Source organism: Gouania willdenowi, chromosome 9, assembly GCF_900634775.1.
Source record: "Gouania willdenowi chromosome 9, fGouWil2.1, whole genome shotgun sequence".
In the NCBI taxonomy this organism is placed as follows: Eukaryota; Metazoa; Chordata; class Actinopteri; order Blenniiformes; family Gobiesocidae; genus Gouania; species Gouania willdenowi.
The window spans coordinates 30,818,389-30,841,853 of record NC_041052.1 but is presented as its reverse complement, the minus strand read 5'-3'; the positions used below and the strand labels follow the sequence as shown (position 1 = coordinate 30,841,853).

Here is a 23,465-nt window from a genome sequence, read left to right as displayed (position 1 = left end):
TATGTGTGTGTTGTATTCCTGTCCTTTTTAGGTGTTCTGCAGGTTTCAGTGGCTCCGCCCTCATCGTGCATGGACACCAGTGGAAGTGTAACAGCCAACGATGTGGGTGGATGATTGGTGTTCCTGCTCAACCTGTTATTAGTCTTCCTGTCAGTGGGAGCTGATGGAATGTCAGGGTTTCCAGGTATTCTTCTCCAGCTGCTCACTGGTATTTATGAGCCTCAGGAGCCATCTGAACATGTTTGGACCATGTTACAGTGGCTTTGCTCTTTAACCGCTGGTGCATTACACAAGATTACTACCATACTTGGAAAGTTTTGGATTTGAAAATAAGGGAAATTTTCTGGCGCCCACTATGAGCCTTCCCACCCGTTTAACCAAACTCCAGTATCCCTTATATTTTAATATAGGTGTACAAGAAATCTAAAATACCCACTTGTCAACCACTTACTAAATACAATTATATGATTATAATCTGGTAGGTCGACCTTTATTAACACTGAAATGTTGTGAACATTCCTACTAGGGCTGGGTTTTTGTTTCATTTGATATTTGAAATATTATAGTTTTCTATATCGCCAAAATAGAAAACTCGATACATCTTGAATCTCGATATATTGCCCAGGCCTAATTCCTAAATTATAAAACAGCCTAAATAAAATCATAAATGTGTATATGAAGCACGTGTTTATTTAATATACTTACAGTTTATATACAAGTCAACACGTTGCATATTTACTGTTTATTTCACATTGCTTGTCTTTAAGTTATACATTAACATTTTATTTTCATTATATAATTTCTGATATTATCTCATGCTCACTCATGTGGTTCTCTGGTATTCACTAATGACTTATTAGACACATTTATTACAGACTTTACATTCTTAAATACTTTTTTAAAGCAGTGTATATTTGTGGCGCGTGTGATTGATTGATTTTTCATGGTGTTTTACTTGTTCCTTCCACTGTGGTAGACGTTAAAATCTCAGTTATTAATCTAACAGAACGTGTAACTGTGTCACATCCTGCTGCTCTTTATGAAGATAAACTCACTGTCACATTTTACAACGTATTTACACCAGTTCTTTGTTTTTTTTGCCAGCACGTCTTCATTCATTCATCTCTCTTCTGAGTTGTTTCCGGGTTTGTTGCCGCTGTCAGCACTAATCTCGCGAGAACTGCCACTCAGGCCATTTCAGGTTTCAGTTCTCACGAGGCTAGTGACGGCATTCAGTTCAGTAAGGCATCTTTTTATTATTATTACATTAAAATACAGGATATTTACGGGAAAATATTAATACGGGAAGATAGCGGGAAAGAGGGGTAAAATACGGGAGTTTCACGGCCAAAACGGGATACTTGACAGGTATGTACCACTGGATGTGTAACTACTCTGAAACGTCTTTGCTGTGTCACTGTAGCGTAACCCCCGATTTCCACTAGATGTCTATACACTAATAGAGCTAATAATAATAATAATAATAATAATACATTTTATTTATAATACACTTTACATGTAAAACAAATCTAAAAACCCAACAATGAGTGCATAGGAATACAAGAAGGTTTAAAAGTATAAAATAAAAGTAAGCCGTATAATATTAAAAACTAATAAAAGTGGCTAATGACCAAAAGGGTTTGGGGTCCGGGAGAACGTTCCAGAGGCGGGGTGCGGATGAGCAGAAAGCACGGTCCCCCATTGTGCAGAGCTTAGTTCTGGGTGTGAAGAGGCAGTTTGAGTTGCTGGAGCTGGTTTGCGGGGTTAAAAGTTCTTTCAGGTAGGATGGGGCGTTGTCATGGATGCACTGGTGGGTGAGAAGGGAGATTTTATATTGGATTCTGTACTGAATAGGAAGCCAATGAAGGGATTTCTGGATTGGAGTAATGTGATCAAATGTATGAACTCTGATCAGGATCCTAGCTTCGCTGTTTTGGAAGTATTAGAGCCTTTGGAGGCTCTTGCTTGGGATCCCAATGAGAAGTGCGTTGCAGTAGTCCAGCCTCGAGGAGACAAAGGCGTGGATGAGTTTTCTGCATCTTGGATAGTGAGAAATGGTGGAAAATGTAGAAAAATTGTAGAAAGATTTGACTCATTCACGCCTTTAGCTTCTCAATACAGGTTGAGTGCAGGTGGAGATGGTAAGGGGGCAGAGACAGAGGTAGAGGGGTTCGTTTTCAGATAGAGTTGTGTATCATCAGCATAGCAGTGGAAAGAGATTCCATGTCTGTGTATGACGTGGCTGAGAGGGAGCATTTAGAGTGTGAAGAGGGTCGGGACTGATCCCAGGGGTACTCCACAGTTGGAATAATGGATATGGGATTGAGCTTTCCCGAGGGCTACATATTCTGACCTGTTGTTGACATAGGATCTGTACCATTTCAGGGCGGGGCCAGACAAACCAGCAGTGAAGTGTAGTAACGACTCCGTCAGTCCGTAGCCCTTTAACAGATACTCAGACCTTCTCTTTTTGATGGACGCCAGAGCAACAACGCATACATTCAGCAAAGATAAGCTTGTGTGAGACAGGAAGTAGTGCACACACACAGAATAAAACATCCATTTAATTTTCAAAATAAAATACTCAGAGTTCAAGGTGGATCAAAATGCTATTCATGTTCTGACCCTCTTGCTCCTTTTCAGGGTGGCGGGAGTCTGTTAGTGCATATATCCAGCTGTCTTCAGGGGCTCGACGGGGCTACACCCTGGACAGGGCGGCAGTGGATCATATTTCACATATAAATATTTACCTTATCCATGATAGATCACAATAATCTCCACAAAAAGTGAAGATCTACAGGGCAGGACCAAGTGGAATTCCTTCTGGTCCGGTCCTCTCCACGGACACAATCAACTGTTTGGATGGCTTTTGTGGTTCTCTTTGGATTCACTGCAACTCACTATATTGCACGATTATGAGTGAACAAGAGAGATCTCCTGAGTCCTCGTTGCAACAGAGACACATCACAAGTTACCTTGTTTTGAAAATAAACCGGATGTTTTATTCTGTCTGTGCACTACATCCTGTCCCACACAAGCATATTTTTCCTGAATTTATGCATTGTTGCTCCGTCATACGTCAAAAATGAGTATCTGTTGGAGGGCTACGGACTGACAGAGTCCTTACTCAGTAGTGATGGAGCACATACGCAGAAACACAATGACCGTCATTTATCAACCTTGCGTGAAAACAGTTCAGATATGAGTTCACATTGTGTCGTACGACAGAATCAACGTTTGATTTATTGAACACTGGTATCTGAACAATCCCAGCATATACAGGTAAATGATCGGGTGTTGATAAATGCGGCGAAATAATTCGATTATCATTAACATGTTATGGCCTTACATCTTCCTGGTTCGGAGGCCACGCCCACTAACATCAAACAAACACTGGCAAGAAAAGGAAGTAAATCCTCACATCTGAGGTGAAGCAAAACAAAGATGTGCATTTTGACAGTGTGAAAACTGGACTTAAATGTACAGTTCAGCAGCATTACTGTATTTGCAGCATTTTGCTGTGCATTTGTCCCTGTAGGCCACCGTATAAAGGAGCTCATTGGTGTCGTCTGCCCACCTGTGCACACTGCGTACCACTTCACAGCAGAGATCCTGAGGAGACACATGTAAAATATACCGTTTATATCAGCATCAGTTGTCTTTAGGCAATAAATAATAATATTAGTTAAGAAATCCCTTAGAAAAGCCTTAAAAATTACTAAATGTTGTCCCTTGTCCATGTTTATTATGCCTGTAGCCAATTTCACCAATAATTTATCGTATTACTGATGAAGTTTATGGTATACTTTACATTTTAAAAGCATGAATGATTCACAACAGCGTTCAGTGCTGCATTCCCGTATGTGTGTGTGTGTGTGTGCGCACACTGTTGAACCACACGCTCCTGCTCAGATGGTAACAGAGTTTTTTAAGCGAGGTTGTATGTAATTCTGTGGAAAGAAAACCAAAAAAGTCCTATCAGTAAAGGAAATTCATTTTATTTTGTTTTAATAATGTGTTTTGATCTGTTCTGAATGTGTCTGTTTATGTTTAAATGACAGCTGAGGTTTGTTTAATACTTTATTTTCATTCTCACTCATATTTTGCTACTGAACCATAAATCCACACATTTTAGATGACACAAGCTCAGACCAGACCTGAGATCTGATCGTAGCGTACACTCTCGTCACTATTGATAATACCGAGGTTTGTGTGAATTTGGTCGAACGCACGTCGTACGCTCAACTCTGAACGTATGAACGTTTGATAAATAAAGGCCACTCAGGTGACTTTATTAGTACCCATAGGTAGATTTGTTTCACAGTGAAAAACAGAGGATGGCATCTACATTGACATTAAAACAACAGACTACAAAGCACTGACAAAAACAGACAATTCACAACACAACGTCGTACTCGCAGGCTGACCAGGACCAAAGGAAAGAGGGGCAACTGAGCAACTAAAAGATCATTACAGCATCACAGTAAAGGACAGTAAAAGGCTAAAACTACTATAAATATCTATAACATATCTAAAACTATAAGTTATTTAAAAGAACAACTGTGACTGGAACAAAGCTGTTCCTGTAGCGCTTTGTTCTGCTCTTTGGGACCCTGAACCTCCGACCGGATGGAGGTTCACCTTCAACACTCTGAAGGTGGGAGGTATCTACTGTAATAGAGCAGGCGATCCGCTGTAACTGTCTAGAGTACAGGGACTCCACGTTCAGCTGAGGCTCACCAATGAGTCGACTGGACCATTTCACTATGTGGCCCAGTTTGTTTCTGTCCTTCAGGGATAATCCTCCAAACCATGACACCAAACAAAAAGATAAAACAGATTCAATAAAAACACAGTAAAACAGGATCATCATAGTTTCGTCCACGTGGAAGTAGGATAGCTTCCTTAAACAGTGAAGATGTTGTTGGCCCCTCTTACAGACAGCTTCACAGTTCTCCTCAAAGTTCAGAGTGTTATCAATGATGGTCCTAAGGTATTTGTAGGATTGAACACATTCAATATTAACTCCCTTGATGGTTGTGATGTCATTGTTGATCCTTGTCTTTCTTCTAAAATCAATAATCATATCTCTGGTTTTTACAATGTTAACTTCCAGATATGATTCATCGCACCATTTGATAAAATCATCAGTTATAGGGCCATGGCTGCTCTCGTTACCCTGGAGGAGACTAAGGACCACTGTATCATCTGCATATTTAAAATAGACTGATTTCTGAAAGTACTCTGACATATTTGTGTAGAGAATAAAACGCAGAGGTGAAAGCACACACCCCTGTGGAGAGCCAGTGGAAGAGCACACTGTGTTTGATAAAAACCCGTTCACTCTGACTCTCTGTGTTCTGTGTGTTAAAAAGTCTAAAATCCAGCCCACAAGATTATTACTTAAATTAAAAAGATCCACCAGCCGGCGGATTAAAATTTGGGGTTGAATCGTGTTAAAAGCAGATGAAAAGTCAATAAATAAAAGTCGGGCCACTGATGGAAACAGCTCTGTTGCCGTGACGCAGCAGATACACATCCAGTGGAAATTGTGGGTGAGCGAGCGCTAGAAGACCTCCAGCTCATCACCTCGACCAGGAAAGAACCAGCAAAGGACAAGGACAATCATTCAATAAATAAAACCAGATTAGGTCACATACGGTTGATTCATACAAGAAGTGTCAGAAATGTGAGGTTTGAGTGTGTGAGGTGTGGGGAGAAGAAACATGTTGGTGAATGTAAGCAGAAGAAATACCACATGGATGCTATCTGTGGGAAGAACAGCAGTTTCATGTTTACATTATTTTTCATTAATTTATTCATCCCAAAAATGCTGAGTCAGCAGAAAAGCTGCATTGCCGTTCGGTACGCCTATGTCGCCTCTTCCAACAATACCTGCAGCCATCTGTGAGTGAAGCTGTGAGAGTGAACACCTGGCTGTCAAACGTGCTGAAAAAATACACGCAAACATACACAAATAATCACAAAAGCACACAAAACTACCATATTAGCCCCGCCCCCCAAAAGTTCAAACTGACCGCTCTCCATGCGCCGTTCAGCTGCGTGGAGACAAGGGAGAAGAAGGTGAGCGTGCACACAACTCAGCATGTCCAGATGTTTCTCCTTAACGAGCAGCAGCTGTGTGTGTGTGTGTGTGTGTTTGATGTTTCGCCTGCGGCTGCCGCAGCAGGCGTCTGCATGTCTGCGTTGGCCGCTGATAAATACTGTGCAGGCAGGAGGACGACCATCACTGCTGAGGAGACGCCGACATGGACCTTCATAGGCTGCTCGCCTTCAGCCGTGAGTACGACCTCTGACCTGCACAGTCCTTAAATAGTCCTGTAGCATCATTTCTCATTGAACTATTGTAACCAAATGTTCAAATTAAAAAAGATGAGAATGTTTCACCACTGACAGACAGCCTGTGATTGGTCCGTGTTGTCAGTGTTTAGTGCAGGGGTCTGCCACATTTACTCTACAAGGAGCCATTTTGGCTCATCTCACCTGGATTAAAGTCCTCCTGGAGCCAAAAAATACCTTCTCAATGAAGACAATACAGTGAATTAAATTATATACTGTTAAAATTATTGAGAATAATGTTTGATTTAATTTGATTTGATTTTTGTTGATCATGTAAATGGCAACTTAAAAACAGTTTAAAATAAAAATAAATGGCATCAAGAAATAAAACAGTAAATTGCATCTCAGTTTACATGAACACAATGTTATATGAAGAAAATTCTTTTTTTCAGTTAATGTATTTGAACGGCTACAAAAAGTCACTTGAAGTTGATAACACATGATCATGTGGTAATTGCTAATTTCTTGCCTCAAATAAAACATGCATATTTAACCGGCACATTGGCGGTAAAATGAATCAGTTCCCACACAATTAAAATCTCTATTTTCTTCCAGAATAGTGTTTATGTTGGTTTAGTTATCTTACCAGGGATTTAAAACTTAAGGTTAGTCACAGGAAAGTTGATGTCTCTAGATGTTGCAGGCGGTGACGTAGAAAAGTGCTGAGTCATTGCACAATGTGATTTATTTTAGGTTAACAAATTGTTATATCTTGATTTTATTTGTCAAATATCATTAATATCCATTGTAAAAAAAAAAACTAAAAGCTATAGGGAGCCATTGCATAAGAGTCAAAGAGCCACATTAGGCTCCAGAGCCACAGGTTGCAGACCCCTGGTTTAGTGCACGTGTAACGATGTCAACATGTTTTTAAAACTAATGAAATAAACAAATGAAGAAGATCAAGAAGAACCAAGCTTTGTGGCAAGACAAATTTTAACTTTAGCAAAAACCCAATGCCAACATGGCTTTAGTAAAAAATGCTAATGCTAACATTGCTTTATTAAAAATGCTAATGCTAACATGGCTTTAGTAAAAACACTATTGTTAATGTAGCTTTAGTAAAAACATTAATGCTGAAAGCTTTGATAAAAACCCTAATGCTAACATGGCTTCATTAAAAATGTTAATGCTAACATTGCTTTAGGAAAAAACGCTAATGCTAATGTAGCTTTAATAAAAACCTTAATGCTGACATGACTTTTGTAAAAATCGTAATACAACATAGTTTTTGTAAAAATGCTCATGCTAACATGGCTTTGGTAAAAAATGACCAAGGTCAGTCAGCCCTTACCTTTCACAGCATCTAAAACACACCCCAATAAAAGGACACAGTCCAACAACTGCCAAAGCTAAACATGTGGACTAGTCTCTGTATGAAGTTCCTTTAGTCTCAGTTTTTTTGTTATCATTGCTTTTTGAAAAATAAATGAAACAACTTAATACACAAAATAACTCCAAAAACAAGACAAAAACACACAATATTACTATGAAACAATCTACACAAATCAGCAACATGTTAAAATGAAACAGAACAACACATTTATCACGTTGTTGTTTCTTCTACAGATATTTTCAATATCCAAACTTGTACTCTATACATATTGTGGGTGTTTCAGTTGCTCAGGGATTATGCCCCTTCAGAATAAAAGCTGTGTATCTTCCTGTTAGTAGTAATGGCTGGACCTTACACCTCTCTGTGTTTGCAGTGCTGGCTGTTGTTTGGGGCTCCACCTTTGCTGCAGGTAAGACTGACTTGCAAAAGCTTTGAAGTGAGCACATAAATGTAGCAAATGCTCATATAAAGGTAACAAACGTTGACCTTACTTCACAGAACAGTTTTAAATAAGTATTACAAGCTTATGTAAGGTTTCATGTTTTTACACTTACTGAGAGCCTTTCAATGATGATGAGCATGTTTTAGACAGTTCAATGCTTGCTAGCTCCATAAACCAGGTCTGGGGTCTGGAGCCACGAGTTGAGAACCAGTCCCAGTCACATGTTTGTGTTCTGACAGAAACGGAGGTGATCTACGCCTGTCACAACCAGACCGCTGAGATGTCCTGCGGTGAGAACGCATGTTAAAGACTGCTAACTACAGGCTAGTGCAAGTGCTAACGGTCACTACTGCTGCTAATGCTACTGAAAGCTTTAGAAAACAAAGCCAAACTGCTTTAAATGTCATATTAGTGAACAAACAGTAATGCTGATATAGATTATGAAATGCTAACAATTAAAAATGCTATAGTTGACTTATTGAACTAGAACATGAAAACTTTAGTGATAACTAAAAAATGTAAATGCTAATGTAGGTTTAGTATAAATGCTAATATAGCTTTGGTTAAAATATTAATGCTAAAACAGCTTTATTAAAAACCCTAATGCTAACGTGGCTTTAGTAAAAATTTTAATGCTAACACTGTTTTACGAAAAATGCTAATGTTAATGCAGCTTTAGTAAAAATATTAATGCTAACATTGCTTTAATAAAAACCCTAATGCTAACATAGCTTTCATAAAATGCTAATGTAGCTTTAGTGAAAACATTAATGCTAGCATGACTTTAGTTAAGACACTAACACTAACAAGGCTTTAGTAAAAATGGCAATGCTAACATGGCTTTCGCAAAATGCTAATGTTAACATTACTTTAGTATAAATGCTAATGTAGCTTTTATGCTAGGATGGGACGTTTTATAAACTAATCCTAACCATTGTGTTTGTAGACGTCGGCACCAGCATTAGCCTGGAGCACATCCTGTATAAGGTTGGCGTGGGGACGCGATGTGGCGAGGGGAAGCGTCACCCGGACGACGGGGAGGGCGTGTACTGCAGCTTCCCCTGGGCAGAGATGGTGGTGGAGGACCTGTGAGTGACACACAGCTTGGTATCTGTGTCCATCTGTGTGTGTCCATTATTGTGTGTCCATTATTATGAGTCTAATCCTGTGTGCGTGTGCGTTCGTGTGTATAGATGTGGGAACAAGAGAACCTGTAAAGTCCCCGTGACTGAGCTGGTCTTCGGTGAATATCCCTGTGAGGAGCAGACTCGCTATCTGGAAGTTTCCTACAGCTGCGCCAAACCTCCACCTCCACCTCAACCACCAGCACCAGTGAAAGTAGCTCAACCTGACTGTATGTGCGCACACACACACACAAACACATACAAACGTATGCACCTTCACACAAAAACGCACGCACACACACATACAACACACACATGTGCGCAGGTGTTATATTTTGAAAAATCACCACTTCTGCTCCTGACTTAAGAAGGGTCTAGCTGCAGCCGCTACACGCTCCGCAAGAAACCACGCCCTCTACAAAATATGCCCTATTGATCACCCTTATCCAATACCTGGACACGAACCTTTCCACTAACCTCAACCGCTACTGCCGGCACTTTTCTGCCAAATTTGGGGAACTTTGCAATACTTACCTTTCTTTTTCACTCCTAGTACAGTGCCTGTCAGAAGTATGTATTTATGTGGGAGCATAAATAGACCAAATGAGTATGTGTTTGAAGGTTGGATGTACAAAGAGGTGTACATACTCTGTAGTGTTATAAAAGGGTATATTTGTGGGTGCAAAGTAAAAGAGCGTGTGCGATTTCCCAGGTTTATTTCTATGGGACATGCGCATGATAAATTGATAAAGTTTGCACCAATGCAGCAGTTTAGGTAGAATCTGATAAAGGACACATACATTTGTTCAAATAAAACAATTTATTTAGCATTTAACATTTCGGGGTGCTTATCTTTTGTGTGTGTGTGTGTGTGTGTGTGTGTGTGTGTGTGTGTGTGTGTGTGTGTGTGTGTGTGTGTGTGTGTGTGTGTGTGTGTGTGTGTGTGTGTGTGTGTGTATGTGTGTGACGCGCTACATGTGCCGGTTGCTGTGTCAGACTCTCTTCATCTCTCCTCCGTGGGCTCACTCTCACACGCGCGCGCATGAGCCACGTGCATACACTTACTCCGTGGCTCACATCAGGTTGAAATGTGCATGTCTCACGCTCAACGGGTGACACTTGAGAGCTTTGCTAGTATATCAGTGTACATGCTGCTCAGATGCTCCTCCCCCCTCTCCGTCTAACCCTCCGTCCGCTGTCGCATGCGGTTGATTCCGCATTGTTTTAAAACGTTTTGAAACGTAATCAATAGGGATGTAACGATTAATCGTAAGGCAGTTAAAAATCGATTCATAGGTATAACGATTCACATCGATGCTGTGAAAATTGAATCTCAGTACTTTTTTTAACCAACAGAGGGCGCTACTTAGAAGTGTTGGCGGCGAGCGAAATTTGCTAATACTTTCTTTCTGGCCGCCTTCTACTCTTAAACATATTCATAAATGATTCATTACCCCTTTAGCACCGAAAGATTATCTGTAATATTATGTGAATATCTGTAAAAGTCACGTTTTTCTATTAGCTCTATCTGCTAGCATAGCATCTCTTCTTCACTGCAAAATATCTGCATGCCAACCGACCATAGGGTTACCAGCGCCCTCTGCTGGTCCAAACAAATATCTGACCTAAATACAGTAAAATTGTTTGTTTTTTTAGTCCAATTGTTAAGGCACAAAATAGATTTTCAGTTGCACTTTTAAAAAGAAAAAGAACTATTATGCAGTTTTGTATTGTTTACTATAGAACCAGAAGTTAAATAATAAGCTTCTTCTTCAAGGATCTATATTGGGTCCTAAATTGTTCAATCTCTATATAAATGATGTATTCAATGTGTCTAAAGTGTTAAGAATGATATTATTTGCTGACGACACCAATATTTTTTATTCTAATGATAATTTCAACAATCTCATTGATATAGCAAAATTGGAATTCACTAAGATAAAATCATGGATGGATATTAATAAGCTTTCACTAAACTTAAATAAAACTAAAGTAATGATGTTTGGTAAATTTAAATATCAGGATCGGGTAATCTTTATAAATGATATTACAATAGAAAAGGTGTCTGAAACAAATTTTTGGGGATGATTATTGATGATAAACTGAATTGGAAACCGCACATCAGACACATTCAAAATAAAATCTCAAAAAGTATTGCAGTGATTAATCAAACTAAGCATGTGCTGGAGTATAAAGCGCTTCATCTGCTGTACTGTTCTTTGGTCATGTCGTATCTGACATATGGTATAGAAATTTGGGGTAACAATTACAAAAGTTCATTACATTCCCTTTTCATACTCCAGAAACGAGCAATCAGAACAATTAATAAGGCTGGATATTATGAGCACTCCAACAAATTATTTCTGCAATCTAATCTATTAAAACTGTATGATTTAGTTGACTTTTATACGGTACAACTATTATACAAAGCTACAAAATCATTGTTACCAGCTAAAATTCAAGAACTATTTGAATTAAGAGAAGGGGATTATGATCTAAGAGGATGTATGATCTTTAAAGTGCAGATGGTGCATTCAACCAGAAAAAAGATGTGCATTTCTGTGCTAGGGGTCTGGCTTTGGAATAGGTTAGAGGAAGATCTTAAGCAGTGCCCAACTCTTTTCAAATTCAAGAAAAAGTATAAAGAAAAAGTTTTACTTGAATATAGTGCCGATGAAAGGATTTAAATTCTATTTGCTACGTAAACAGTTGCATGATGCAGAAGCTGTACATGCGCCTGGTTATGGATATCATTATGGTGCTTGATTATTTCTTCGGATGGAAAATGTAACCACTATTTTTGTTTACGCAAGAGTATAGTAAAACTGTGAAAGTACTGTATGGATACAATACTCTAAGAAGTAAAATTATTTTCAAAAGTTACTCAAGTTCATGTACGTGAGTAAATGTAATTGAGTACTTCCCGCCACTGGAATTGAGTTTTTTTTTTTTTTTTCTTCCTTTTTAATTATTATTTAGAATATAAGCGGATTGTGCAATATCACCAGGAAATGTAACCGTTTATTATATTGATTACGGGATAGGCGTATATAAGCTTTTGGCTTCAGCCTATTCCCTTTTTGAGCTACTGTAACAGAATAATGTGAATGTGAATGTTGTAGGAATGTAAAATGTAAATTGCTCAAAAATAAATAAAAAATCAAATCAATCAATCAATTCATTTGTATTATTCCTTTATTTATTTCATTCAAGATTTATTTTTAGTTAAATTGCATTGTTTTGAATAGTTTATCAAGGGATTCTTTTGACAATGAAAAATAGTATAGTATTTTCCCAAAAAAAATAAAGGAATATTTTTCAGTCATTTATATACAGTCCCATTTTGTAAAATAAATCGTGAGAGAATCGTATCGTGAACCCAGTATCGTGAATCGAATCGTAGTGGGAGTTGAGTGAATCGTTACATCCCTAGTAATCACCAAATAAGTCTAAAATAATGGATGCACAATCTCGGCCTCGACAGTCTGCTTTCATAGAGAGAAGATACCTGGACATGAACCTTTCCACTAACCTCAACCGCCTCCACTTCCTGGCTAAATTCGATGTTACATTGAAAAATTGTTTGCATGGGCGTGGTTTCTACCATCGCACGTCGGCGTTTTTTAACGGCTCAGTGTATTGTTTACGTTGAAAAATTGCAGGGGGTGTCGCTTGTACTGTACCCGTGCTGCAGTTGGGTATTATTGCCTGACTCAGCACAGCAGTCTGTGTAACTTCTCTTCTTCTGATGTAAGGGTGCGACATTGTGAACAAAAAGCGATAACAGAATTAGTCACCGACAAATGTATTTGTCAACAATTGTATGTTACGTCATCACCGTCTTCTTCCAGCTGTGGATGGACTAGCTGGACATTGTTTTGATTGTTTCAGACTTGATTAGAGGGAGATATATCATCAAAAACATTACCACTGGTAAGAATATGTCGCCGTTACCGGGAGCTCAGCGCTCTTACCGCTCACACATGTAGCTCTGCTCGTCACAGTCACAGTCTACCTGAAGCTGTGACGAGCAGCAATACATCACGCACCGCTACTTAATTAAGACCTGACAACCACCCAACAAAGTGAACCAACTATTGGAGCTTTTTTTAATGTATAAATATTATTACTGAAGCAGATTCTGGTGTTGATGTACTGAATTTAATTTGTGTTTGTAAGGAACATTTTTACACTAGGAATTGTTTTATTTATTTATCGTTTATATTTGTCATAATTTAACCCAAGCCAAATTTAAAACATTGTAGCATTATAGAGCAAATAATTGTACGATTTGTCATTTGATTAGTCGATTAATCGTTTCAATAATCGATAACTAGTCGACTACTAAAATAGTCTTTAGTTGCAGCCCTATTCTGACGTTGACCACACACACACAAACTGAGGTGGTGAGATGTCGCCCCCTGTGGTCACTTATGCCTCACGTATACACGAACACGTTAAAAAAAAAAAAAAAAAAAAAAACTCTTTAAAAAGCAACTGTTTTGTTTGAAAATAAAAGATTAAAAAAGGAAGGGTTCTTTGTACATGATTTTTTTCCTTTTTTTTTAAATTCAAAAGTGACGTGTTTTGTCTTTTTAAACAGAGCCACGCTTTCACATTTTCTAAATATACTATAACAATGTTTAATCTGTCTCATCTAAACCTGCTGTGCAAATCCCCTAAATTATTGAAATGTAGTTTTGTTGTAAAGCAAGTTGTTCCTTTTCTCTGCAGGTGAGGAGAAAGCAGCAGGTGAAGCATGACGTCACACACGCAGGAGAAGAGGAAACCTCCTTCAAAGTAAAACCTGAGAGCTTTTATTCTGAAAGGGTTTAACGTTTACAGTGAATCAAATGTTGTCTGGTTACGTTCACTGAAATAAACACGTTTAATCCTCACGACTTCATCGTTTTCTTCATCAACCTCATTTTATCAAACCTGTGTTCCACCGTGACCAGCAGAGGGCGCCGTGTTCACGTAATTTTTACTGACGTCAGGCTTATATAAGGCACTGGTTCCCAACCTGAGGTCTGCGTCCATCACAGGCTGTGAAGTTGTCAATGAGTAAATGTTTAAAAAGAATTCAGAACACAATGGGATTATCAAAAAAGATTTACAAGACACATTAAACTCTTAAAAAACACAAAACAACCACTTGAACACAAAAAACTCCAAAGACACACAAATTGAAAACAAAATTACTCAAAATGACTTTAATAACTGCACGAATCAACTACTAGAATTCAGATAATTACAGAAAAATACAAAAAGTGACAACAAGTACACACAAAATAATAACAAAACTAACAAGATAAATACACAATATCACTCGAAGTATTTAATATCACAATAAGAAAGCAAACAAACACACAAAGCCTTCGTTGTGTCCGTGTTAATGCTCGAAATGATCAGGATTATAAATATGAATATTGATGAAGTGACACTTAAATCAGATACTATCAGATTGTTGTGATTAAAGTTGTGTATCTTTGATAAGGTTAGTTTGTCTGTGTCTGTGTTTTTAACGTGAACACATAGATGTGTTGTAGATCCCTGGGTGTAGACCCCATCCCATCCCGTGCGGGTCTCCTTCCTCTCAGAGGAACTTTGCTCTCTTCACCAGAAGTGAAAGTGAAAGTGTGTGAGAGCCGCTTCCAGCCGCTCCGACTCAGTCACTCACTCTGTGTCTGACCCCGGTGCAGTATGGACGGTCTGGAGCTTCCCCCGGTGATCGTGGAGGGAGACTGGACTCCGGCTCAGGTCTGCTCCGTCAGGAACAAGCTACAGCTCCACTTCCAGAGCAAGAAGCGCTCCAACGGTGGAGAGTGTCGAGTGGAGCTGGAGGATGGGGCCCCGCGGGCCGCAGTCTACTTTAAGGCCGCAGAGGGTGAGGGGCAGCCCGGGGGAGGCAGGGGGGGGAGGGGGGGTCACTGTGTGTGTGTGTGTGTGTGTGTGTGTGTGTGTGTGTGTGTGTGTGTGTGTGTGTGTGTGTGTGTGTGTGTGTGTGTGTGTGTGTGTTTTAAAAGAAAGTGAAAGTAAAAACATAGGATTAGTTTTCTCACCAAACACCTCATAGAACTCATAACAGCATTGTTTAATCCTGTAAACAATGTCTTTTAGTTTGTATCAAACCTGATTCATAATCTTTATTCTCCTGAGGGGAAATCACATTGTGATTATCACAGTGTGACACGCACACACACACACACACACACACACACACACACACACACGTTGTTTTTATGATAGCTGTGTCTGTCCTGGCTTGACATGTAAACCCATGTAAATTTGCGATGGTAAAACAGGGGACGGGACCCGGATAAGCAAACTGCTTCTCTCGTCTCCTTTTTCGACATGTACAAAAAAGGAAAAAAAAAGTAAAAAAAAAAAAAAAAAAAAAAAAAAAAAGTGAATGTAACCATGTCGGAAATAAACTGAATAAATAAATAAATAAATAAATAAACGTTAAAGTGTAAATGAATGTTTGTTATGTGTGGGACATTTGTCATTTTGTGTCACTTTGTACAATGACAATAAAATGATTCTATTTTATTCTATTCTATGTAAACACTGGTTCCTCATGTGTGTGTCCTTTATATGGACTATAGATAATAATATTATTGAAAGTTAATGATAAATAATACAATAATAATTAAAATAATAATAATGGTAACAATAAGAACATTAATATTAATATATTTTATTATATTATTATTATTGTTATTATTACTAATAATAATAATTTGTAATAATAATAATAATTATTATTATAGGGTTTTAAGATTCACTTGTTTGAGAATCACTAGTTTTAAGGGTCACTGGGTTGAGGGTCTCTGGTTTTGAGGATCACTAATTTCAAAGCTCACTGGTTTTGAGGATCATTGTTTTTGAGGGTCACTGATTTTAGGAGTCACCGGTTTTAAAGATCACTGGTTTTGAAGGTCACTGGTTTTAAATATCACTGGTTTTGAAGGTCACTGGTTTTAAATATCACTGGTTTGAGGATCACTTGTTTTAAGGGTCACTGGTTTTGAGAGTCACTGGTTTCTAGGGTCACATATTTTGTGGATCACTGGTTTTGAGGGTGACTGTGTATTTCCTGTGTTTGCAGTCAGAGATCTCGTCCTGGCAAAGAAGAACCATGAAATTGTGTTGCAGAACCAATCGTTGAAGCTGCGTCTGATTCATCCTGCTGAGGGTGACAGCTACAAGGTGAGGCCTCACCACTGCTCCCAGTGTCTGAGGTCTACCTACTGTTTGTGTCTTTTCTTCTCAGACGTCAGTGAGCAGTGACGGAGCGGCCCCTCCTCTCAGCTCCACAGGTTTGTTCACCCTGTGATTGTGTCTGTGTTCAAGTTCTTCATGTTTCATTGATTTATTTCTATTGTGTGAAGTGTTCTTGTCCTTTATTTTTCTGCTGCTCTTCTCTCAGTGGGACAAACAAAGGTCATCTTATCTTCCTTTATCCTTTATCCTTGTGCACTTTCCCACCTTAAAGGTCCAGTATTGTGCTATTTATCACCCATCTACATTTGTTCTAAGAACCCCAACAACAAAGTGTTTGAGGTTTGTTTTCCCAAACTCACCTGTTTTACAGAGGTTTAGCCTCTGAAAAGTGACTTCCTGAGCAGTTCTAAAAAAGGCTGTTTTGGGGCCTATTTATGCATATGCATGAGTGGGCGTGTGTGTAGACGCTGACTCCACACAACAGCTGATCACTTGCGATTTTCTTTTGCTATCCACACAGTCTTGTTATTGTTTTCAGCCAAAAAACTGCACATTACAGTAAAACACATAGCTATTTCAGCGGCTATTGTGATTGTGAGTCAGACAAACACTGTTTCAGGGTGTGTGTGTGACAGCAGCAGTGGAGTCAATCAGCTGTTTCAGCTGGCTGCTTCAAACACTCACAGGAGGTAGTTTGAGAGGGAGGAACTCACATTCTAATTGGGTAGGAGGAGCCAGGATTGTCAGGAGGAGGAGATTCCACTAGGTGACATCACCTGGTGAGAAAAATCCAACACGCCAGTTTGGAGCTGACTTTTTACAAAATGTGGAATAACAAGAAAGGGAGAAACAGAACTTTTTCAACTTTGACCCTCTGAATGAGGCTAAAGGGATGTATATCACTGTAGCAAAACCATTATGAAAAAAAAAGTCATAATACTGCCCCTTTAAGCTCCGCCCTGTTATTCCTGCTTTGTGTACAATGTTGTTTTTTAACTCAAAGCACGTCCCATTATGATTATCAACATGGATTTGACGGGAGGTCAAAGGTCATTTATGACTGAAGTCCTGCTTCTATCACTGACACATCACAGCTTTCACTGATCACTGTCGCCAATCATAGCTAAGCAAACTTTGCGTATTTTTATGCATTTACTTTGGGGCCACACTAAGTTAGACCGAGGGCTGCGTGTGGACCCCGAGCCGCGAGTTGCCCAGTTGCTCTTAAGAATGCGACTCCTGCATGTTTTTCTTCTGTGGTTTGTCTCACGAGGTTAACGTGCTGTGCTGTGCTCTGTGTGTGTGTTTGTGTGTATGTGTGTGTGTTCCCTGGCTCGTCAGTACTGCTGATGGAACCCATCACTCCCAGTATGGACCCTGACCTGCTCTGCATGCTGGTGGAAAGCACCTCTGGCTCAGATGAGAGCGGCTTCAATCTGGAGGTGCTGTGGGAGTCGGGCCGAGCCTTGGTCACCTTTAAGAACCCTAAAGGTAAGAAGAAAACCAGGCGTTGCCATGGTAACGGGCTGTCACCATTAGTACGCCGACAAGAATCAGATAAGACAAGCGTGTATGTGTGTGTGTGTGTGTGTGTGTGTGTGGACACAGTGGCCCTCATTTATCAACCGTTGGTACATTCAGATCAGAGCGTACGACGTGCGTTCGACAAAATTCACGCAAAATTTGTTATTGATCAGATCTCAGGTCATGTTTGAGCTCGTGAATGATAATCTGAGTGTGAGGATTAGTGGAACAGCAGCAAAATGTGACTGAGACTGAAAAGAAAGTATTAAACAAAGTTCAGCATAAACACACACATTCAGAACAGATCTAAACTGATTATTAAAACTAATTAAACACAATATAAAATGTATTTAAAAAAAGCCCACGTTATTACTGAGAACACTTTTTTGGTTTTCCTTTCACGGAATACTGTATAACATCACACACACACACACACACACACACACACACACACACACACACATACACACACACGGGACCCAGCGCTGCTTCTGCTCTGTATTAGAGAATGATATTTCCTATGTACAGCTCATCACTGGGGGCTATACGGAGGAAATAAGACCTCATTTAAATGTAAATAGTTCCTCAAACTTTTACATATACATTGAAGTATTTCATCAGTAATGTGATGAATTATAAGTGAAATTGGCTGAAGGTGTAATAAACACAGATAAGGGACAACGTTCAGTCATTTTTAAGGCTTTTTAAAGCGTTTCGATCGTTAAATTCTTTTATTGTGATATTTTCCTAAAGCGTTCGAACTAAGGTCGATATAAACGTCATATCCGTGTGTGTCTCCAGGATCCTCCACAACCATTGACCACTTGATTTTTTTCAACCCTTGTAATGTTCTGATCACATTATTGAGTGGTAACAGAAAAATAACTCATTCCCAGTTGTGGTTTTTATGATATTTCTAATATGACCCTAAACGCTGTTTTTTGCAATTGTGATTATTACAGACAAAACAGAATTTTCTTGAAGCTACTTTTGCATCCAAAAAATATGCAAACCATGATTGATATACTGTATATCAAATAAAAGCTTATTACCTCAACAATGTGCTGGTTTAAAAAAAAAAACAAAACAAAAAACACATTTATCATGCACATGTCCCATAGAATAAAACGAGGAAAATTGCACCCACATTTTGCACCCGCAAATATACCCCTTATGCTCCCACATGAATGCATACTTCCGACGGGCACTGTACTAGTAAAATGAATCTTAAACAAGCCCACGTTATTACTGCGAACACTTTTATGGTTTTCCTTCCACGGAATACTGTATAACATCACGCGCACACACACTCACACACACACACACGGGATGCAGCGCTGCTTCTGCTCTGTGTTGGAGATTGAGGTCATTCATATCCGTGTGTGTCTCCAGGAGCCCCCACAACCATTGACCACTTGATTTTTTTCAACCCTTGGAATGTTCTGATCACATTATTGAGTGGTAACAGAAAAATAACTCATTCCCAGTTGTGGTTTTTATGAGGTTTCAAATATGACCCTAAAGGAACGAAAAAATATGCAAACCATGATTGATATACTGTATATCAAATAAAAGCTTATTACCTCAACAATGTGCTGGTTTCAGATGTTTGGCACAAACTTTGACTGATATCAAAATGAATCCATATCAACATAGTTACACTATTCAAGGCACAAAATCTTTCCACACACACCCGTTTTATTTTTGTCTTACATTCACCAAACCAGAATTATGTTTATTTTTCCAGAATTGAGGTTTCTGCCTCCTATTAAGTCAAGTTTTCACATGTTCAAAAAGCAAATCTTTGTTTTGTTCCACCTCAGATGTGAAAATGCTCATTTTCATCTTGGAAAAGTTTCTTTTCTTGTTTGACCTCAGTGGGCGGGGCCTCCAAAACAGGAGGGCGTAACATGTTTATGACGATCGAATTCAGCCAATCAGTGGTACGCTGGGATTGGTCAGATACCAATGTTCATAAATCACACGTTGGTCCTGTCATACGACACAATGTGAATTCACATCTGAACCCGTTTTCACACAAGGTTAATAATTGAGGGTCAAGGTCTTGTGTGTGTGTGTGTGTGTACATATACATACTCAGTGTGTGTGTGTGTGCGTGTACATAGTGTGTTTGTGTGTGTACATACTCAGTGTGTGTGTGTGTGTGTGTGTAGATGCCGAGCACATGTTGTCTCTGAGCCTCTCTCACCCTAAGCTGCTGAAACATGGACTGAAGGTGGAGGCTGTAGAAGCTGCTGACAGTGTGAGAGTGGAAGGACTTCCTCCACACGTCTCCACAGGTGATGCTCACACACTATTTTTTTAAATCAGGCTCTAACATGACAACAATACCTCATTTGTTTTACATTGTGGACTATGTCACATGTTTCCTGGTATCTTTCCTGTTAAACTGCTCACTGAGTGTCTACATGTGTAACAAACAAACACGTCCAATTCATCGCCACACATTCTGCTGGGATTTCAGCGTAACCCTCCCAACTTCCATAAGTCGTGTGAAGCATATAATTATAACAATATGAATGGTATTTGACTAAATAACCCTATTGATCATGTTTGGTACAGTTTTAGGAAGTTTAACATCAGTAAAGTATCTAAAGGTGTTCAGATGACAGGTTTAAAGAGGATGAAATGGAAGAGAGGAAATGCTACACCAGTGTTTTTCAACCTTGGCGTCAGGACCCCATGTGTACACTTTCACGGTGTCAAATATATCTAGTTAATAAAAATGATAACAAAATGTAGGCCATAAATATCTGAGCTGGCACAACTTGTATCTGTATATGTAATACAGTATAACAAACATAATCAAAACTAACTGTAGAAAAAACCTCGGATTTAGGGTAGCCAAAAAGTCTTGATATCAAAATGGGGTCGCAATCCAAAAAAGGTTGGGAACCACTGCCACACACACACACACACACACACACACACACACATACAATGCTAACTCACACGTGTGGTTATTTTCAGACATGTTGGAGATGCACTTTGAGAAACACTGGACTCACCCACTGAACATCAAACTGATCTCTGATGAAGAAGCTGCCATCGTGACCTTCAGTGACTCCAAAGGTCAGAGAGAGACACGCACACGCACGCACGCACGCACACACACTATGGGGAGTGGGTCACTATGGGTGTGAATCCATTCTAAATTCATGCGCATCAGTCCAACGAACGCGTCAACGAACACGTACCCTGCGCCTGCACATCTGTACGTCTGATCTACATTTCCCATAGACTTAGAATGGGTTCACGGGCACAATGCACAAGTCACGTCTGCATGTGTGCTTGCAGACGTGTTAATGTGTTAACACGTTTGCAGATGCTTTAATGTGCACACACATTAAAGTGTATGCACACATACGCTGAACCTGGATGTGCACCTAACAAACATACATATATCAGTCACACGTAGACGCAGGTGTGGCGTGAGTGAAGCTATAACAATCAGGTGACCTTCACTATGTAGCACCGTCTACACGACATGTAAACACAAACAATATTAGGTGCTTAGACGTGCAGGCGTGTACACGTGTGCAGGTATGTAAGTGTGAGTGTGAGTGTATAACGGGTCACCATTTAGTCCAGTTACAGTCAGTGTCACGACACTTGTCCATAGAGTGATAGTGACTGTAGCGTTTCGCTTTGAGTCAGATCTTTGCTGTGATTGGACGCGTGTATACGCCTACACGTGTAAGCACCTAGCAATTTTTTCAAAGCATTTACATGTCACGCAGACAGTGATAGTGAGTGGGCAACATAGAATCAAATCTAAAGTTGCTGGCAAAGAGTAACCGTAAGTTTGATAGGATAGTCCTCCATGTCGGCACTAATGACTACCGACGTCGTCAGTGGGAAGCAACCAAAGTGAACATTGAATCAGTTTGTGCTTATGCTAAAACAATGTCGGACTCCGTAATTTTCTCTGGTCCCTTACCAAATCTGACCAGTGATGACATGTATAGCCGCATGTCATCATTTAACCGCTGGCTATCGAGGTGGTGTCCAGAAAACGAGGTGGGCTTCATTGATAATTGGAGATCCTTCTGGGGAAAACTGAACCTGATAGGAAGAGATGGAATCCATCCTACTTTGGAGGGAGCATCTCTACTATCAGAAAACATGGCACAGTCACTGTTATAACATCTCATGAATGAGACCATGTTACAGAGGGGGAGTCCTCCACGCCCCTCTGCGCTTGCCTTAGGACAGTTTCCCTCCCATTGCTATTATGATAGCTGTGTTCATCGCCATGACAACTGTTGTGATGGTGGTGAATATTATTTTATGGAGACGGTGTCTGTCCCCCGACCCAAATTTCACAATGATTTTAACATAAAATCAAATAAAAGAGCTATCAATTATAAAAATCTGAAAAAAATTAAAATCTCAAATCTAGAAACACCAAAACATAAAACCATTAGATGTGCTCTATTAAATATTAGATCACTGAGATCCAAATCTCAGAAAATAACTTTGATTTATTCTGTTTAACTGAAACATGGCTGTATCAAGATGAATATGTTAGTTTAAATGAAGCCACTCCTCCCAGTCATTTAAATACTCATATGCCACGAGACATAGGCCGTGGAGGTGGTGTAGCAGCTATTTATCATTCCTCTCTCCTAATCTGTCCTAAACCAAAGACCAGTTACACTTCCTTTGAAAGCCTGGTTCTAAATTTATCTCATACCGAATCAAAAACCTGCCAGCCAGTCTTATTTGTGATAATTTACCGTCCTCCAGGCCCTTATTCTGAATTTCTATCAGAATTCTCTGAGTTTATTTCAAACTTAGTCCTCAGTTCTGATAAAAATACTGATAGTAGGAGATTTTAATATCCATGTTGACAAAGATAGTGAAAGCCTGAGCTCAGCCTTTATGTCCCTAATAGACTCAGTTGGCTTTTTTCAAACTATTAATGAAGCTACTCATCGTTTAAATCATACTCTTGATCTTGTTCTAACATATGGCCTTGATATTAATGAACAAAAAGTCTACCCTGAAAATCCTCTGCTATCAGATCACTTTTTAATATCTTTTAACATTATATTAGAGGATCTCGCACTGTGCAATAAAATAGTTACGAGTAGAAATCTGTCCAATAGTGCTGTGGCTAAATTTAAAGAGGCCATTCCTGCTGCCTTAAACTCAGTGCACCATCCAATAAATAACTATGATATTAATTATAACCCCTCTCAACTGGATCTGCTTGTCGATAGCTCTGCTAGTCTACTAAAATCCACCTTGGACTCAATTGCCCCATTGAAGGAAAAAACTATTAAACGTCAGAGGAAAGCTCCGTGGTTTAGCTCTGAAACTCACACACTCAAACAAACAATCCGTAAATTAGAGAGAATGTGGCGCTCCAATAAAACAGAGGAGTCACGAATACTTTGGCAAGAAAGCCATAGTAAATACATGACAG

At 39.3% G+C, this 23,465-nt stretch overlaps 2 protein-coding genes across 3 annotated transcripts in view; both read left to right on the top strand.

The window, feature by feature from the left end:
• Positions 1-6,234: 6,234 nt before the first annotated feature.
• On the top strand, positions 6,235-14,163 carry LOC114470185 (latrophilin-like protein 1). Its single transcript, XM_028458200.1, has 6 exons — positions 6,235-6,300; positions 8,070-8,105; positions 8,378-8,428; positions 9,085-9,226; positions 9,332-9,492; positions 13,997-14,163. Exons 1-6 carry the CDS (start codon positions 6,270-6,272, stop codon positions 14,023-14,025), a joined length of 450 nt encoding a protein of 149 aa, XP_028314001.1. The 5' UTR covers positions 6,235-6,269; the 3' UTR covers positions 14,026-14,163.
• A 717-nt stretch (positions 14,164-14,880) lies between these two features.
• The window catches only part of LOC114469654 (protein mono-ADP-ribosyltransferase PARP14-like), a 32,126-nt gene continuing 23,541 nt past the window's right edge, over positions 14,881-23,465 (top strand). For both annotated transcript variants that reach the window (XM_028457370.1, XM_028457371.1), the window contains exons 1-6: positions 14,881-15,149; positions 16,374-16,474; positions 16,539-16,584; positions 17,831-17,980; positions 20,188-20,313; positions 21,005-21,106. In XM_028457370.1, the coding sequence (XP_028313171.1) occupies positions 14,966-15,149; positions 16,374-16,474; positions 16,539-16,584; positions 17,831-17,980; positions 20,188-20,313; positions 21,005-21,106 (709 nt within the window). In that variant the 5' untranslated portion in view covers positions 14,881-14,965. The remainder of the gene's footprint in view (positions 15,150-16,373; positions 16,475-16,538; positions 16,585-17,830; positions 17,981-20,187; positions 20,314-21,004; positions 21,107-23,465) is intronic.

Coding starts and splice junctions, on each gene's coding strand:
- LOC114470185 (XM_028458200.1), top strand. CDS start 6,270: ATGGACCTTCATAGGCTGCTCGCCTTCAGCC. Junction 9,227..9,331: donor GAGATGGTGGTGGAGGACCT/GTGAGTGACACA, acceptor TCGTGTGTATAG/ATGTGGGAACAAGAGAACCT. Junction 9,493..13,996: donor GAAAGTAGCTCAACCTGACT/GTATGTGCGCAC, acceptor TTTTCTCTGCAG/GTGAGGAGAAAGCAGCAGGT.